The 19,477-nt window shown below is 41.6% G+C and overlaps 1 protein-coding gene across 4 annotated transcripts; it reads right to left on the bottom strand.

The window, feature by feature from the left end:
- Nucleotides 1-277: 277 nt before the first annotated feature.
- On the bottom strand, nucleotides 278-17,998 carry igf1 (insulin-like growth factor 1). Of its 4 annotated transcripts, XM_079653388.1 has the most exons (6): nucleotides 17,689-17,998; nucleotides 16,275-16,320; nucleotides 13,938-14,097; nucleotides 3,876-4,132; nucleotides 3,379-3,414; nucleotides 278-2,584 (listed from the first exon to the last, which is right to left on the bottom strand). In XM_079653388.1, the coding sequence occupies exons 3-6, from the start codon at nucleotides 14,089-14,091 to the stop codon at nucleotides 2,525-2,527; spliced, it is 507 nt and encodes a 168-aa protein (XP_079509514.1). In that variant the 5' UTR covers nucleotides 14,092-14,097; nucleotides 16,275-16,320; nucleotides 17,689-17,998; the 3' UTR covers nucleotides 278-2,524. The 4 variants fall into 4 exon arrangements, with proteins under 4 accessions (XP_079509514.1, XP_079509515.1, XP_079509516.1 ...); XM_079653389.1 differs by lacking the exon at nucleotides 17,689-17,998 and having other exon boundaries at nucleotides 16,275-16,473; XM_079653390.1 differs by lacking the exons at nucleotides 16,275-16,320; nucleotides 17,689-17,998 and adding an exon at nucleotides 15,390-15,747 and having other exon boundaries at nucleotides 3,957-4,132.
- Between the last annotated feature and the right edge of the window lie 1,479 nt (nucleotides 17,999-19,477).

Genomic DNA, 19,477 nt, shown 5'->3' with positions numbered 1-19,477 from the left:
TTTCTACAAAGCAAAACGAGATGATCCTCCTGTTACCAATCTGTGTGTTTAGCTAAGCTAACCGGCTGCTGGCTGAAATATTGTGTTAAACAGAGGAATCTGAAATTGCTTCTAATGTTCTAATTTGACCAATTGTCCCAATATTTTTTTTAAAGCTAGACGCTGTGCAATATTAATAAGTAAATTGGCTGACATTATAGCTCTTCTCTAACTGTGCTCTTGTTACACTACAGGTTAGCGTGACACAGATAACATATTGGTGTCGGACTCATGAAGATCTTGGGAAACAAGTTTAAGGCAAGTTTAATTTGCACTTATATCATAATTACAACTTGTAGCCACAGTGGCCGCTGTTCAGCAAAAGTAGTGTAGTCTCGCGATAAGTGTTTTTAATAATCAATTCTTTTTCTTCCAGTGAGGTGCATGTAAACACACATCTTAGGACAGACAAAAGCACACCATGACTTTTATCAATCTCGATACAATTGGAAGAATCACAGTTCACAGTACTTTTGTCAAGTTATTTGGCATAAGGGATGTATATTGAGAAAATAATTCAAAAACAGTAGAAAAAATAGCATTTTGCCTTCTTGGGACCACAACATTGTATTTTCTTGTATTTTTTTATCTCCATGCATTCACATATTTCACACAGATACATTTACTCGCTTACACTACTACCTTACTTAAACAGCTTACAAAATAAAACACTATTAAAATGGTGGCCACAAGGCTGTGCAAAAGGGAAGACCTCCAATGTAAGCCCTGCCATCTGTCCGACTTAGCCATCTCTTGCAAGTAACAAACTACAAAATAGCACCATTATACAGTGGATAGGATTCTTAATACAGTTTTATTATATGAAACTATCATGTACAATGAATGATAGTGATGCATAGGTATAACATAAATGGGAGTACTGTTTGATTATACACAGGCAGAGGAGGCAGAGATGAGATGTCTTGGGCGGTTTGTTCAATAAAATGACTTTAAACCTGCATGGAGGCTTGAGCAAACAGCCGGGGCAGTCAGTCCTCATGCAAGGACTTCTTAGAAATGGCTTATCATGAAACGTCTGTGTGTGTGTGTGTTTGACTCTTGCTCACAGTTACACAACTCTCATTTACACTGTGTGTGCTTTGTCTGTGGGTTTGTTAAATGCGTGCTGTATCTCATATCTCCAGGAAGACTTCTTATTTTGATTTGCAATATTAACAAAATTGATTTTTCAGGTGGACTTTGCAACAGATGCTGTGGAGTTTTGTTGTTGTCAAGCCGTAATGGCAGGTAAAGCAGTCCAAGCGACAACTGAAGTAGAAACTAACATAATATATCAGCCCAAGATTGATATCTATCTTTAAACCTCCCATCTTTGCCCCTATTGGAAGAACCTCACCTTCTTTTGCTTCAAACTCAGGTGTTGACAGATTTGGGAAAATATTGTTCCAGAACAATGTTCTACTCTTTTTTTGAAAGCTTGTTGACTTGCCGTGACTAAACTTTCATGAATTGCGCTTAACCTTGAGCACAGGCCTCCACTCAGGGACTGGATTGTTGACAAAAAATGTGATTTGGCCACAACAAACATTTTTGCCTGATTATCGGAATTCCACTTATTCCACTGACGTATGTCCAATGCACTTTGAGTCCACTGAACTACCCCTTTCTAAAACCACACAAGCACCATTTAATGAATAGCCAATACACTAAATATCAATTTATCTTCAGGTTAATCTTCCTTAAATTCCTCTCCAATTGGGCTTGTTTGTAGTTATAGAAGTTTTGGGATTTTACACTCAATCTTCAGGTTTTTAACACTTCCTGAAGATTTCGAGGGACCTTTAACCTTGACAGAAACACTGTGCTAGACTATAAGAATTAGGGATTTTAATTTGACCCAAATATTACTACAACAATGTTTAAATGTTAAAAGTAAACCACCTGGTCTTTGTCCTTTAAAGCAAACCTTGATTGTACTAATCATCATGCTGCATAAAAACTCTGACATAAGATAACCAGATGTTAACTGGGGTAGTAACTGTTATGACCGGTGAAAAAGTATCCTGTGAAACCAAAGGAGTGAATGAATCCACTCTCTCAGACTGAATTAATTTACCTCCGTTAAGTTCAGGGGACAGGATGGACAACTCATTCAGAAGCACAGCCTGCTGCTCTCTGATTGGCTGATGCTAAGATCCATTCAAACCTTTTCTGAAGCCAGGGGATGCTGCAGGAGGCATAATAAGCTCTTGTTTGTGCCTCAGCAGCTAAACTAATCTTTTACATTGCATTAACAAAGAATTCCTCCCGATATGGATTGGTGCAGTGTATAAAATAATCACAAGATTCCTCATCAAACCCTTAAACACAGCTTAGCTTTCAGGTTTTAATCATTTTGAAGAGCTTTCCGGACCTTTGTTAGCATCATTTTTGTTTTTCAGTGAACCATTCCACAGGGGTACCAGGTAAGGCCACTCCCTTCTCTCTTCCCAAGCAGCTGGGCATTTGTCCATTCGCTTCTTCCCTACATTCTGTAATTTCTACCCCCCGTGTTGCCTCGACTTGAGTTTTTCTGATGCACTTCCTGCAATGAAAGATAAACACATTTTAGACATTGAACAGAGACACCGTAGAGACAGGATCAAATAAGCAGGCTTTGGGACAGATGTAGGAGTTTCTGTATCTACAATCTTTGGATGGTGAAAACAAAACTTGGTCACAGAGGTAAGTACTTTCCTTAAGTCAGGAACTTTTTAATAATTGGCCTGCGAAGCAATAAGAGTTTGCTATCAGGATAACAAGCTGTAGGATAAAATGTCATTCCAATGAGACATTCTTCAGATTATTGGGCATTGGAATAATTGCCCATCGGAATAATGGGCCATGAGAATAACTGCTAGTTCCAATATTTAAATGGGAAAATATAAAACAAACTATACAAATGTGAGGGTAATGAAAAGATGAACAAAGACATGAGTGCTTTGAAAGTCACTTCACACAGATATGCACTGAAGGTGACAGGCTTCATATCTGGACCACGCATGTGTCAGTCTGTTTATGGTGAGACGCCAGAATTTCCGCACATAATGTACAGTAGCAGAGTGGAAATTCTGCCTTGGGAGCAGGAGTGCTACTGGGTCTACCACAAAAACCACTTAGTTCTGTCTCTTGCTAATGGTTTTCTTTTTTGAGGGAAGGGTAAAAAGCACAGTGGAATCTTAAAAGGATCACACTCTCCTGCAGGTTTGCAACTCGAGGATGAAACAGAGTCTGCATTTAGATCTCACGTTGTCTTTCTCGGGCCAGATGAGACAAAGATTTCAAAACGGAGATCTAAAAAATAACATGTACAAAAAAGGTAGCCAACAACTTGCATACCTTGAAGGAAGAATGACTATGTCCAGGTAAAGGTCTCTGTGGAAAGAAAAGGAAGATATTTAGATTAGATGTATTAATTTGACTTATAGGCCTACAGCAAGTTAGTAGCAAACTTGAACTTACTTACTGACCATTTAAAGTAACTGAATTAGATAAGAAGTTTGAGACCACTCCAATTTAAAGCTGAATAAACACTCAGCCTTCAGCTAGTTAGCTTAGCCTAGCATAACGACTGGAAACAGCTAGCCTTAGTAGGCAATATCAGAAAGTGCCAGGCGTTTTTACCTACTATCAATTTGTAAGCTTTGGGTTAGGTTATCTATTCAATTGGATAAAAGAGTGGTATCAATCTTCATCTAACCCTTAGAAAGAAAACAAATGGATATCAAGTATGCATGCTCCGATAGAAGCTAACAAAACATTCATATTAGCTTTTTCTTACACATTTCCTGAAGAGTACATTTTTTCAGAGTATATCTGTTTGATGCTGTGCTCACCTTCTTGTTTTTTGTCTTGTCTGGCTGCTGTGCTGTCCTACGCTCTGTGCCCTTGTCCACTTTGTGCCCTGCGGTACTAACCTTAGGTGCTCTGGGCAGGTCTGTGTGGCGCTGGGCCCGCACAGAGCGGGCAGCCTTGTTAGGCTTGACAGGTGCACAGTACATCTCCAGGCGCCGCAGCTCACAGCTTTGGAAGCAGCACTCGTCCACAATGCCACGTGACCGCCGTGCATTAGGGCCATAGCCTGTTGGTTTACCTGTTTGAGAGGAACAGCAGAAAGAGTCAAAGTAAGTTACATTTGGGCAAATACAAAGCTGGCAATTATGGAAACTGCCCATTTTTCTGATGGTATTATTACAAAACCCCAATGTGAGGATGAATGATTGATCGGACTGAAAACCTGTTTGTCTGAAGTCCTGCTTTTTCTGAAGTCCAGAACTCTTTGTTCTAATGGCGCATTTACTACAGCGCGGAGCTCTCATCATCTATCATGCTAAATGCACGTTTGTACGTCTTTTATACATGAATGTGTCCCCGGTGTTCCAGGGAACTTACCAAGTGTCAGAAAAGACAACCCTCTCTATTTTCCTCCATACCCAAATCTCTTAAAAAGGGGCTGCAATGGATCTGATACAGAGTGATCCAGATTTGAACACTTCTATGACGTCACAGAAGTGGCGCTACGGCTATTGGGCCAACTCCACCGATCAGGAGGAGACAGCCACGGACATTGCCGTTCGAAAGCGCTGGAGACGCTGTAGTACATATGCCAGGCCTGTAGATGGTGCTGTTCTCACAGAATCAGCCCATGAAAAGACAGTATTAAATTGAGTGAAATGAGGAATGGCTAAAATGCATGATCTGTTTGGTATTGTGAAAAATAAAAAGTATAAATATGCCTTATATAGGTACGGTCCTACACTATATTATTCAAATATAGCATGATAGGTCAACTTTAAGCGTGCCCGGCCCGTTTTTGGTTGTGTTTCCACTTGGCGTAGTTCCGGCTAGCGGGTACTATTTCACAGTTTTTCTGGCCCCATAAAATCGAGGTTCTTTCCGGGCCAACAACCAGGCTGAGTCGGGCTGAGTATGCTAAACTAGTGAGAGAATCGCTGGCAAGGGGGCTGCAACTACAGCAAAATGAACATATTTGACCGTGATTTAATTGTAATACACGTTTCAAAAGGATGCTGAAGTAACAACATACTGATACCGGTTAGTAAAAACCATGAATTAATGCTTTGACAAGTCTGCAGACAGACGGTAGGCAAACAACCTTTTAAAATGCGTGTTTTCTGAATGGAGATCGGCTATGCTAATGCAGTATATATACTCCGACCCTCCACACTCACAACAACGGCCCAAACAGACATAAATAAACCAGCGACTGTATTCACCATGACACAGACAGTCTGTGGTTTGTACAGTACAAACCACAGACTGTCTGTGTCATGTCAAAGTTAAAAAAGTACAAATTGTACTTGTTTAACTTTTGTCTAGTTTCTGAACAGATATGAGGAGCTGTGAGCTTGAGTGCTAACAGCTAACGGCTGATGTTGTTTTTCTGTGGTTCTCATTGAAGATGACATCACGGCTCCGCCTACACTGCGTTACTATAGTTACTGCCCCAGCTACTAAATTGTAATGGAAACGCAGCATAAAGTGAGCCAGTCCTAACAAGGCCTAACGAGGCCTAGCCATACAGAGCGAGGCCGAGCGAGGCCCTGTAGTGGAAATGTGCCATAAATGTACTAAGACATTTCGGTGGTAAATCTCATTATGACAGAAAGTTTAACAAACATAGCAACAGTTACTAAGGGGTTTTAGAGATCAACTTAAGATCATTTTCTTTACTTCTACATTACTTTATCAGGGTTATCAGATTTAATCAAACTAATTGTGGCTAGTGGCCAAACCCTATACTTGTAATAAAGCAGTGATAATGGCCAGGTCAGGGTCTGATTCCTCTGATGTATGAACAGCCTTAATGATATGGATTTCTTCCGCGTATAGTTACAGTGTATCACATTGCACACTATGGACACTTTTTTGGCAGCTGCTTCCCTGTAAAAAATGGGCCGCAGTCACCCAAACGTTGAGAAAATCACGCTCAGCCATTTTGGCCCAGGTATCTTTTACACAGAGGCTCGTCCAGCGGGGCCAAACCACAGGCCCTCTGGGTCTGATCAACCTGCAGCAACAGCCAGGCAGTCTTAGAGCCCTCACCCCCATTGGCTCTGCCGCACTGTTCATTCACATTTTTGTTTGGCAGAAGCCCTAGCCCCCTGGAGCCTCTCTGCTAGAAAATGGGTGCAAAGATGGTGGCATGATGCAGCGTGTGTACAAGTTTAGTAAGAGATTAGGTGGAAATATTTTATGTATATTATCACTTAAAGAATGTATAAAACCTTATTTAAAGGTGTGATACTCTAGTTGACTGAGTGGACACGTCAAGTTACCATGACGCAAATATTCACTTCCTCTTTCAACTCCCTTACCCCCCAAGACCCACCCTCTGTTGGTGGCCTTTGGAAAAACGCAGACTCTCCATTAAAAATTCCCTACTCACCTTGAGCAATATAGCCCTGATGGGCTTTTCTCTGTTACCAAATAAAATAATAATAATTTAATATGGCATTTACAAGGAGGAAATGCCTTTCCCTCTCAGAGTTAATAGCTCTTGGCTCAGAAGCCTGCCAGTGCTGACAAAGTGCATTAACTGCTGCTCTCTGTCTGCCTTGTCCTAACAATGTTGTTCTGGACAGAGAGAAGCTTTCATTCAGAAACAGAAGCATCTTTCTCCTCGGACCCCCAGACACAAAGCAGAGTGGAAGGTAATGGAGGTGTGAATGAGAGGGAAGGAAAGGGGGACAATAGGGAGGCTTTCATGTTGCACACCAGGTAGAATGATGCTAAAAATACATTGTGCACCTGCATTATTTAGGGAACAGGAAGAAACAGAATCACACAGATCTCAAACTGCCAAAAGGGATGTATTAAATGAAATATGGAGATGACAAAAATCTTATTCAGCTTTTGACTATGCCAGGTATTCCACTGTCATTCTTTCCTTTTCCCTGCAGTTTTCCTTTGCATGTTATATATTAACACCTGATTTAGAAAGAGAGAAACATGAAGTTGAGCCCTGGCTAACGATTATATAATGTCTGCTGAAAGCCAAAAGAGGGGCCATGCCTTGTTGCCTGGCCTGTTTTGGCAATTCCTCCCAATAAAGCCTTACAAATTAACATCCGCTATTATTCTGGAAATAGCTTGTAACCCTGCTGCACAAACAGCTGGAAGGGAGAGACAAATCAGCTGGCACCGGTTGTAACATGTAGGATAATCAGCTGGGGCAGGTTTGGGAAAATCATGCATATAATAATGAGGTCTAAAAGCTTTGCAAGGTTTTAAATGCTTCAATAGCATGGATAGCAGCTGTAATCCCTCATAAAAGAGGGCTGCGGTTGTGACTGTTTTAAAACAAATAAGGGCAAGCAACCTTTTCTGCCAGTGCTTCCCGCCTCGCGACCCCTGCTGTTTGAAATGGACTCTAGATGAGGGACGCACGCACGGTGATGAGGGAGGGTTTCGCATCAGATTAGAAAGCGTGTGTCAGCATTTAAGCCATCATGACGATGCAGAGTGCAGTTAGTGGATTTCTGTCCTCTTACATGTATGATTTACTATGTTGTAGGGGAGAAATGGAAAACGTTCTGTACCCTTTCAAACCATATGCAGCATTATGTAATATACAGTACAGTTCTGTTCTGCACTATTTCTCTACAAAAAATACGAAGCACCACCAGAAGTAACTGTTGTCTGTAACTTGAAGCTTGAGACATGGAATGAAGAGTCCAATAGTGTTATAGAAGTGCATTGCTAAATACGAAACATGTTTGAGTTTGACAGCTTGTCGGAAGCCAAAACACTTCTGACAGTGGCTTTTATTTTAACAATGTGAAGAGTCAACATGGGGACAAAAATGTAATCCTCTGTTTTTACACGAATGCATGTGTTTTAATGATCCATGCAGATGATGTTATAATGTACTTTGGCAAACGTTGAGTAAGAGAAAATGCTGGATGACATTGCATTTTCTCTGATGGATCTGCCATTAAAAATGAGTTAGGATGTTTTATGAGCACTGTCTTATGCTCCAGTAGTGTGTTCTGCGTTTTTTATGTTCTTAAAATGTTTTGGTTAAGAAATGGTATTCACTGAGAATCCAAGCTGACTACAACTGTCACCCATATGAGCAGGCTTTTCAGAACCACCTTCAAAATGCTTAGTACTATAAAGAGTATGCCTTTGAAGTGGAATGCCAGTAGCCTTTTAACAGAAAACTACCCACTGTCAAATGTAGCGTAGACTAAGTGTTTCATCTGATGCCACTCCACTGCTCCATCTAACATCTTTTGCTTCAGTGTTTGACAGCCTCAGCACACATAGTGTTCATTCCTCCAAGGAGCGGCACTGCAGAGAGATGGCTGGATTCCCCCATTCCAGAGTGGGACAGAAAGCATCTGAGTTTTACAGCTTGGTCATGGTCAATAAAAACCAGTGGATTCTTGGAGCCTGTACACTGCTCTTCCTGCGAAGTGTCAAGCAGTTTACAGCGGGGAAGGGACTAAGTGCTGCTAAAGTACTGGAAACTACCTCTTTATCACTAGTGCCACAAAGACTTTATGGAATGGGTGACGTGTTCCTCACACTAATGGGCCACTACAATGTTATACAAAGCACTGGAATCAGTGTTGGTCACAGTTTTATCAATATAGATCAAAAGGGATTTATTATAAGACAGAGTTAGACGAGGCTGCTGAATGCAAATGCATAACAACTTTTTGTGGGCTGGTACAAATCTCCTGACTTTGTTCCAGCAAAAAAACAATAGATTTGCCCACTGTCGCTCACATGTACAATAATTAGAGTCATGGCGAACAACCAATCCTATCGTTTTAGTATAAAGGTGTGTTGGATCAATAGTGTGCAGTAAATGGAAGACAATTTATGAGACCACCTAAAGTTGAGAAGAAATAATGCCAGAAAGGTCCAGGAAATCAACCATGAACCTTGATGATCTCTGCACTCATGCAACTAGATACGTCCCCGGTTTTCTTTGTACATATCCTACAATATGTGGTGGGATTAAACTGATGACGGGTTTCAAAGGTAAAGTACTGTTTGGTCCCTGAGTGTCCTCAAATCCCTCGAGTCTCAACTTCAGCTAATGTACAGATCTAAGTCTGGGGGGCGCCTGCCTGTTCTTTTCAAGAGACGCCTCTTTGTTCCGCCAAGTAGTAATTCACTGAAGGGTCTGAGATCTTTAGATCAGGTCTTAATGGCCAAAGGACACCTTTTCTCATAATGGAGAGGACACAGGAGGTCTTTCTTCAGATCTCAGCCTTCCGCCGTGTGTTCAGTTCCAGTGTAAAACTATGGAGGGGAGGGAGGGAGGGGGTGTCCTGATCATCCTGTAATCCACATAATCCCCTGCTGCTAAGGGACAAGACCTAGCTATGTGTGTGTTTGTTTGAGTGTGTGCGTGCATGCACGTGACATTCTTGTTTGCACTTTCTACCTCCAACCAGCTCCAGTGGCTTTGAATACAATTGACAGGGACAAACACAGAAGAGGACATCTCATCAATGGCTGCTAAAGGCAATGTTCCTTCTCTCTTCCACCTTCAACTCACATGTCATCATTACAAGCCAACACACCTAAAACGGTTTCACCAGAGAGGATATTTGGCTGAACTTTGTATACCAACAATTAGCTCTTGACCCAAAATGATGGATTATTCCATATGGTCGTAATTCAAGAGAGTTTGAGCATCAATCATTTCACAGTAAACAAACCCTAAAGATTATATATCTCATGTTCACTCAAGAATAAATGTGAATACTTGAACACATGAACTGATAAAATATGAAGTGACTTAGGACTGGGAGCCACTTAGCCCTCATATTTCAGCCAAAAAAATCCCATAACAGATCTGATTCATGGAATGAACATTGGAGTGAAATAACCCCAAGGTCCTGCCTGCTAAAGCATTACAAAGAAAACTGAGGATTTCTAGGTCAGGCAAATAATTGGAAAAACTGACTACGGTTGTGGGTTTTTTTCAGTTTCATAGACCGCAGTTTTTTTCATTACGTAAAAAAATATTTCCACCAACTAGTATTTAGCATTTCTGTCAGGGTTGGAAACCTGTAGTCTCTAAATGCAAGTGGGCTATTTTACTGGTTGCATGTGTAAGGTGGATTGGCAAAAGCACTCTCAGCACAGAAAGCCCACTGTCGTTGCAACACTGTCTCTGGACACATTATCAATCAGACGGCTGCCAAGTTTAACACGGTCAGACCGGAGGGGAAGAGTTCAGGGAAAGGAGTGTGCCTCCGTTGGCCAAGCAGTTACGCTGCCGGCTCCCATAGATGACAAATGGATTATCCAGATATTTTTACTCAAACAGCCACTGGTGCATGTGGCGACCGAGAGAGAGGAAAAGGAATGACAGAGAGAATATGATAGAGCGAGAGAAACAGAGGAAGACAGGGAGCAGCATATTTTCCAGGGCACAGCACCCTGCTGCTCAAACCTCATCGTCTTTTCAGAAAAAGGATGGAGTGTTCGTGAAATTCACCTCTTTTTCAACACAGGAAAATGTGGCATTGATAGATGGACACTGTGCAGTTCAGTGACTGCACAGTGTAAGGTAATGCGGCAAAGACAAATATATTCTATGCACCACAAAAAGGTCTGTTCCTGTTTAAGAAGTCTATCCTACGTAAGGATTTATGAGTAACATTGGCCTCCATTCAACACTTTCTCATGAGATGAATACGGACAGTACTGCTATACGTATATAGCCTGTGAGAAACATGTACAAAGCTGTAGTCAAACTCTGCAGTAGCCAACACGTTGTCACATTCTCACATCATCCAATCTCTGAACACTCTCATACCTCGTCAAACATTTCATCAGCTTTACGCTACAGCTGCAGACACTTCTTGGAACATTTTACAAACCTTCAAACTGAGATTTGAATCATTAACATGGGATTTACCATTGAGCAAGAAAAGATTGACCAAAGTTGAAGAAGAGAATGACAAGAGCCTTGCAACACATAAAAACCAATAAAACCCTCTCTTTGATCAAACAGCCCCATGGTCTTCCACCGTCTCTCAGCTTACACCAAGAGAACATGGTCATATATGCAAGTGAAATGCTGAAGCAGAGGGAATCCACAGACCAAAAAGTCTTAACTGGCAGAAAACTGGCAATGGAGCAGGCTGTCATGACCACTTCACAGCATGCAGGGGTTGCCAGCAGCATCTGGATGAACAAGACTCACAGCTTTGCAGCAGCTTGGTAGCCCTCCAACAAACTATGTGGCAAACACTGCACAAAGGGCCTGATGCAGAGAGCGATGTTGACTGGTCCTGGAAAAGCTGCATGCAGGGGTGGAGGAACGAGGCAGTGTCATGGGGGGGGGTGCAGCAGCAAGGTGCATGGTGACACAACCTCAAGATAATACGTCGGTATTGGAGGATTCTGGGAAAACTTCAGACTATGTTCGTGGAATTTTTGGAATGGTCGACTCAACTGTTTTATCAGGGGTCAGGGAGTGATGTTGACTGGACACAAAAACTGACATGGCACCCATTCATAATCCCAGACTTCTGTTTTACATTTAGCTACATATATGGAGCACTACTTTTTTAACTGGTAGTATTCGTTGACATTGGACATACATTGTGTAACCAAATCGACCACTTTAATATACTTGGCTTTGCAGTGACAAGCCTGTATACCTTGGAGTTCCCTCTATATTTGACTAACATTTAGGGTACATCTAATCCAATATGCAGTGCTAAAGCAGAAAGTAGTGAACTATTTATGTTGGCACATGCAGGGACGTTGGGGTGGTGGATAATCGTGAAGCACCTTTTTCAAAATCTTTCCCTACACTTCACCATACCAAACAGTATGCAGAAAGCAAACATCTTTTAAATTGTTGACATTGGAAAAACATCACTGAACGTAATCTTGGGTTTTGTGGAATTGTCCAACAATCATGGTTCCATGATCCTCCAACCAACTGAGGCAAAGCAGAGCTGTCACCATCACATGTGCTTCAAGAGCACACTGTTGGATCACATCTTCAGCTGTCTTGAAACAAGAAGCTATGTCAGTACCATGATTGGGTGCTAATGACTGTAGCAGGTATTATTTGCAAAGGCCCCATCAACAGGAATACAAAGTTTAACCAATTGGGTTTAGACGGGGTAAAAAGCCTGAGCCAAACAGGAAGTGTTGGCATAAAGGAGAGCAGCTCAAATTCGTGGATGAAATACCAACAAAGACGGTCAGAGTACAGAGGTGAACAGAGGGGTCATGAAAGAATTGGACTGAAAAGCCAAGAATCAAGAGCAACCCATGCAGGCACTGGATTGGTTGGAGTTCCTACCCAAATGGACTATCAAGGATTCACAAGGCCATGAAGGTCATTGTGGGCTTTAAGATAGATCTAGTGGATGATAATTCTAGATGGATGAAACTTTGTACAGACATTCATGGTCCCAGAGGATGATAATGGCAGCACCTAGGGTTCTGATGGAAATGTCTACAGGTTGGATTTAAACAAAATGTCTTCCACTTCATGATGAACTGTATCAACTTTGGTGATCCATTTGATGTTCCTAAAAACACCCTGATCAAGACAATATTTTAGATTTAAGAAATACTTTGGTTTATGGCTGATATCCCACAAAACATCATGCTTTGCTTATCAGCATTTAGCTCAAGCTCCACTGTACAATACAGTACAGTCTCACAAAGTTAGGATGGCTGGACCACTTTGTCATCATCTTTCCAATAAAATGTACTTATGTTTTTGACTTGTACTGGCGTTTGATTTGCATTATTATAGGTTACATGGGGCCAATACTACATTTATTTCCTTGCTGTACTGTGGCAAAGACTGGCCCCCTCCTGGCCCCTAATCCTCCATCAGTCACCAGGTTCTCCAGAAGGTGTATCCTCAAACCACTCCAGGTTCAGGTTCCGGTGAAAGCAATAAATTACTGGAAATATAAAACTATAGATGCTGCTGATTTCCCACAGAAATCTTATATCTTCTTCTTTCTCTTTTCTTTTTGAAATTGGCAGCTGACAAAGTCTACCACATGTGGAAAATCTTTCATAACTTTGGGCCCAAACCAAACCATTAATAATGGATTTTTATATCAAAGCTGCACGGAAATCACCGGGACAATCAATTATTATGGGAACTTTAAAATGACTTTCGTGGAGATACAACGCTCCTCCAGGACATTCAATGCAAATTGGGTTAATTGGATGGAGGTCAGCCAAAGAAATGTGAATAATGTAATTATACATCTTAGCCTTGTTGTGTGTGAGCCAGCTATACTGCTAATGTACAATCACTGTTAGTCTTTGACAGAGAGATTGGGATACATGTCCGGACAAACACTGGCAGCCTGTGGAACATTGCACCTAACCTCCGTAGCTCCATTTATCCTATGCTGCTCTAAGCTTGGTTGTACCATTAATGGAAAAATCTGAGATTTAAATCCTGGATTGTTGGTGGAGGGTTTTCTTTGGGTTGCTTTCCCTTCTCTGGTGGAAAGAAGAAAAAACTTCCCTGCAACATTTAGTTTCTACCCCTCCCCTTTTTTTGACATAGTCAGCCAAATTCCACTTAAAGCACAGTGGGCAAAACTGTGATTTGCCACCAATAATATAGGTGTTATGATTATTCCATAGTTCATTAACATTTTCATGTTCAAAATATGGTTAGCTGTCCATCAATGAGAATGAGGCATTACAACATACAGTATGTGCAGGGATGACTGCGAACTTTAAGAAAGGATGTAAGAGGAATGATTGAAGGAAGAAAGGGAACATTAATGAAGGGAAAGTCAAGACAAGATGTCAAACTGGCTGCTTTTTTATTTATGAGCTCGCTGGAGGTGGAGAGCTCTGGGACAGATACAGCCAACCTTTATGAATAAATAAAAAGGTGCACTTACTGAAATAAAAGCCTCTCTCTCCACACACAAACTGCAGCGTGTCGACCAGCTCCGCCCCGCACAGGGTCTCTGGGCCCGCCCCTGTTGGCGTCGGAGTCAGGGTGAGGACGCACAGCAGTAGTGAGAGGGTGCGGCTACAGGAGATACAGCACATCGCACTCTGCAGCACAGGGAGAGAGGGACAGCTTTAACATTTCCACTGCTGTTAAACACAGAGCATCATCACAGACAGATTTCATTTTAATTTAGTGTAAGTCGTGTATTTTTTAAGCTGTCACATAACACTGCTGGCCACTGAGCCTATCTGCTGTTATCGTTGGTGGCACGGTGCCTTGCTCAATGACACATCAGAGGGTGAAACACTAAACATTTTCCCACATAAGGTTTTTCCCAGTGAACTGAAGCCTTTTTTATAACTTCCACTTTGCTCTGATAAAAAATAAATAAAAAGAAGAAATAAAAGTGTCCGTGGCCACAGATGGTAACTTTACAGGGGTTTGGAGATGTGGAGGAAAATGACTTAAATCCAAACTTCCACTTGGTGCCAGAGTCAAAGAGTCAAACAAGAGGCTGGGCAGCTCTGATGCTCCGGAGCGCCTGTGCGCAACGAGCAGAGCGTGTCCAAATTGAAAAGACACATTTCATCTTGTCATCTCGCCAATCAGCCCCTGTATATGTCATAATATGCTAATACAAATATTAATCAAGAACCTTTTAAAATATATCATTAATCAAATCTAAGTAATGAGGCAGCAGTTTTCCTTGTATGCGCATTATTGCGCACAGAACTGGACTAAAAACGTAAAAATTCTAAAAGCAGAATAAGAGCTGCAAAAAGCGCCAGGGATCCTTCCGGGAGATGGAAAACGGCTCTCCCGCAAAACCCGGTCGAGGAAGCTGAGTGGGTCAAATATAATAACACGAATAAACATACACTATCCATCTGCATCCAAACACAAACCGCACGGTCCCGACGCCGTTAAGTATTTCATGTTAAGCTGCTCTGTCTTAACCCCGCAGCCTAAGGTTGGATATTAAGCTCTTAATAATGCAGACTCAGCAGTAATTATGTGAAAGTTGCAGAGCTGCATTAAGACTTTCTGGAGAAAAAGAGCGCACAGAAGCTCTGAGGATGAAAACCCATTCATCCGAGCAGTAAAACTCATGCACGATTCTTGTCAAAATCTCCAACAGCAAAACAAAGTCAATTAAAGCACAAGGGACAATTTCTAGTTGGAATAAAACATAATTAAACGCATGCAGCACAATTTCTCTGTAACTGAATAAAATGATTAAACATATATCGAAATAAATCCACATCTGTCATGCATGTAAAAGCATTGAAATGATCTGAAACTGAAACAAGTATTCTTACAGTTAAACCTGAGGATGCTGTGTGCGAATAGTGAGCAAGTGAAGGTGAATATATACAAAGGAAAGCAGGTAAGTTACCTTGAAGACATCACATAAATGCCACTGAAAGGAAACAGCGCTAGACATCCCCACGGGTCTCCGCAAGACAAAGCCCGGCGAAAATGAACTTGTTTGAAGTCATTAAAAACGTTGAGAAAGAGGATGAGATGCGGGCAATGTCACATCTCAATATTCCGACTTTGTTCCATTGCGCAGGCTCGTTTTGGAGAAGTGAGATTTAGCGAACAGGAGACGGATTTAGAGAAAATCCCTCACATTTATCTACATTACACAGACATTTTCAACAGGAAACAGCTGGGGCAGCATTTGCCTCCTACTCGTCCTAAGTTATTCATTAAGGATTTTGGGCACATATTCAAATAACGTCATTTCTCTTTTTTTCTCAGAACGGGATTGAATTTTGATCTCTCTAAGACTTGGTTAGTAGTTCAGATGTAGATAGAAAAGCGGTGCTGCCCCACCAGCAGCAGCTCACACTCACACTCACACACTATATGCGCTGAAAGGAGAAGTTAAAGGCGAGCTGGAGGTTTTCATAAGAGTGCTGGTTGTTGTACGTAATTTGGCACAGCCTTTTATCCAAAGTCTGATATGTTGAAAGCAATAACAAGCCATTAAAACAGTTTGAAAAACAACTTTAATACAAAATAAATATAATAAAATTGTCTCAATATTTTTTTTTATAACGAGTAGGCTACAAAGATATAACATTTAATTAAAAATACCTATAGAGAATATAAAGCAGATATAGCCAGAAAAGCTTAGTCTGAAGTATTGTCCTGTCTAAACGTTGTTTTCTATGCAGTATTTGCTGATTTTCTATACCTTATATTTATAAATTCTAGTCAGAAATTAAGTAATCTGTTTTCTCTGTTGAAATTAAGTCAAAATATGAAGGTTTACCTGCAAATCAGATGTGATCACATGATGCTTTCATGAACCGAGGGATCTGAAAATAAAAGTGTGAAAAACAAAAGACATGTGACCAATAAGACATTTTTCTCATATTTTTCAGATTCCAGACAACTCCTTGGCACAGAATAGCCGGATGCTTTGCTCCCGGGCTGACAAACACTTGATGGCCCCTGCTGTGGAGAGCCACATGTTAAGGTGAGGGCCCCATGTTCCCACTGTGCCAAGCTAAAAAAAAAGCCCCAGCAATGACAGGAAACAGCTTCGCACGGAGCGGGGCTTAACAAGACCTGTTTTCAGCAGGGACGGCAAATAAACACTCATCCAAGCACTAAACATGAGATAAGTGCTGTGACCCAATCATAAAACAGGACATCAGCACATATCCCAGCATGCTCGGCCAGTGTGCAAATGCATCAGGAGCAGGGTGGGATCCAGAGGGGCCGAGTGTGGAGACACGCAACAGTTAGAGTTGTTGGGGTAAAGTGGGTCAAAGCACAAGCGCGTCCACACAGGACACGGAAACGACTCACACGCCTATCCAAAGTTAACTACTGGTTTACAACATGAGGATTGGGGGGTCAGGGGTCACAAGATAGATGTGAGGGGTCACGAGATGAGACCATTTTACTTTGTTGTTGTGAGATAAAGGATTGTTTCGTAATGATTTACAATAGTAATGTTTGCCACACCCATGGTTACAATGATGCCAAATGTTTAAACACAGAAGTCAATGAAAAGCAATCACTAATTTCTGATGATCAATCCTGGTAAGTGCCAACTGGAACAAATAACAATAACAATAAATGGCTGGTTTAAAATAAAAGCCAATCCCACGAACAGTAACTCAACCAGCTCTAATACGACTCCAGGAAGGTGAACAGTAATCTAAATCTGGCGAGGGAATGGCGGACCCCACCACAACCAATAAACAGTACTATATGAATAAAATAATTACTGTGTAAGTGTACTGTACGTTTAAAGGCATGTAGTTGCTTTGCAGAACATAATGCAGATCAAAAATAGAAGGTTTGGCAATCAGGATGAAATTCGTACTTAAATCTATAACAACTTTGATAATAAATGAATCATTCTAAACCAAAATTACTAAAAGCTTTTCAAAGGGAAATATTTGTTTACCCATCCGTCTCAGAGAGTAAATTCATCATCTTTGGATTTTTGGACTGACCTTGGAATGTAAATAAACAGAATAATTAATAATAGTAAACTGTGTTTCTTATACATTTGGCCTGTTAGTTAGACAAAACATGTGATGGGAAGATCTTACTTTGCATTAATCGATAATGACAAATATTGTAGTTTCAGCCCTGCTTTCTATAGGCTAGTCATATTTACACAAAATGCAGACGGTCAGTGCATTAAATGACATATCTGAATTCAATACCTCAGCTCCAGTCACTGTGAACGAACTGATCTCTGCTCGAGGCCCCGGGAAAGGGTCTCTGTTTGCCTCCCTGCTGGTGGATTGCGTCACCATGAAGAGCTGCTGATACAACGTGGAATATGATGATGATGATGCTCCTCTGATTATAGAGACAAAGCTGCTTTCAGACCAGAGGATGACCTTGTTAGCATCAGATCAGGACGTAGCCGGTCACTGATGCCCATAAGCCCCTCTGTCAGTAGCTCGTCTTAGATGTGAAATTCTCCTCTTTCCCTGAGTCCTGACATTAATATAACCCTCGTGTAAACGCCTCATCACAGACTCTGCTGTTATCACTGTGGTCGGACAGTATTGATGATGGGCTTGTACATTTGCTGATGCAGGAGTAGGAGGAAGAAGAAGAAGAAGAAGAAGGGGGGGGGGGGGGGTGCTGACCTTCCCTTGTTCGCCGTCTCTAATACCCTTCGCTCTGTCCCGTCTTGGTGCCAGGTTTCTCTCCCTCCCTCCTTCCCTCTTCTCTTTGGTTGCAAGACTTTTGAAGTCCCCCCTGCAGCCCTGTCTAAGGAGACGTCCGCCCCAGTGAACTCATTGACCGGGGAAAGGCTTGTTTTCACTCCCTTTTGGTAAAGAAAGAGGAAGATGTTCACTGCAAAAAGATGTGAAATGTGGATCTTCGCGATAAAAGCTGTGAGAAATGTGGCAGCAAGCAGAGTTATCTCACCCCATTTGGAAGGCTGCTTAATGCGTTAACAAAAAGGCAACAATTGCAAAGAAGCAGACACTTTTTGCAGTGTTAACAGCATCTTGTCCGGTGTCTCCTGCCAAACAAATGTCCGAGTCAAAGAGAAACAGATATGGACAGCGGTGCAGAATGCAAATGAATGAAAGTGGATCAAAGGGAGAGGACGGGGGGAAGAATTAGAGAGTTTGAAAAGAAGATAAACCCGTGTTAACAGCATGGCGTGGAGGGATGATAGAGGGCTGGTACCCAAGATGGGAGGGAATGTGTGAGGCCGGGCACACACACAGGTTCACATGAGGACACACATGCAAATGTACACTCTTGATAAGTATAATCCTTCTCTATGCTCATGATTAGTCCGAGGGGTTTTCCAGCTCAGTTGGAATGCGTTACCTTCTTTATCATCGACTAAAACTAAAGCTTGAAGGGAGGGTATATATTGCAACTTTTTCTATGCGTGTGTATTACTTTTCAAAGCATGTGGGTAACACAGGTTGTGGTAGTTTGTGTGTGGCTCTGTTGTCCATGCAGTAAAGGCAGATATTGTTATCAAAGCCCTGTTCTGTGCCATACACTGTTCATATGGAAGAAATAAAGGTGCGTCATGGAGCAAAAGCAAGAAATGGGGCGCTTGTTTTGATACGCTATGTTTCCGTAGTAACTCGCAGGGGTCAAAGTATTTTGGCAAAAAGGCCCGGAAATTCTGTGGTGCCTGTTGATGATCAAAACCTACTTTAAAAAAAAAAATATCTCTGGGACAGTTTAACTGCTTGTGATCGCTGAACATGCTGGAAGGGACTAGGTTTTCATCAAATCAGGAAACTAAAGTTGGAGGCTGCACCCCCTGATTTACTGCTGATGAAAACAAAGGAGCCACATGCTCAATGTGGACTCCCAACTGCAAACAAGCTGGTAGTTATTTAACTGGTAACAACAACTAAAGCTAATGTGATTGGGCCTGCGTAGCTAAACAAACAAGGAATAGCTTTACCATTGAAGTCTAAATAAAGCTTATCAGTTAAAGCTGCATAAATCAATATCCTTATA

The sequence above is a fragment of the Notothenia rossii genome, assembly GCF_949606895.1.
Source record: "Notothenia rossii genome assembly, chromosome: 10".
Taxonomy (NCBI): Eukaryota; Metazoa; Chordata; class Actinopteri; order Perciformes; family Nototheniidae; genus Notothenia; species Notothenia rossii.
The sequence above is the reverse complement of the archived record's forward strand: the minus strand, read 5'-3'. Positions and strand labels throughout refer to the sequence as shown.

Excerpts from the sequence above, each read along its gene's own strand:
- igf1 (XM_079653387.1), bottom strand. The coding sequence starts at position 15,437 with ATGTCTAGCGCTGTTTCCTTTCAGTGGCATTTATGTGATGTCTTCAAG. Across the intron at positions 4,133-13,937 it reads AGAGAGAGGCTTTTATTTCA|GTAAACCAACAGGCTATGGC; the intron begins GTAAGTGCACCT and ends CCTCTCAAACAG. Across the intron at positions 3,415-3,875 it reads ACAAGACAAAAAACAAGAAG|AGACCTTTACCTGGACATAG; the intron begins GTGAGCACAGCA and ends TTCTTTCCACAG.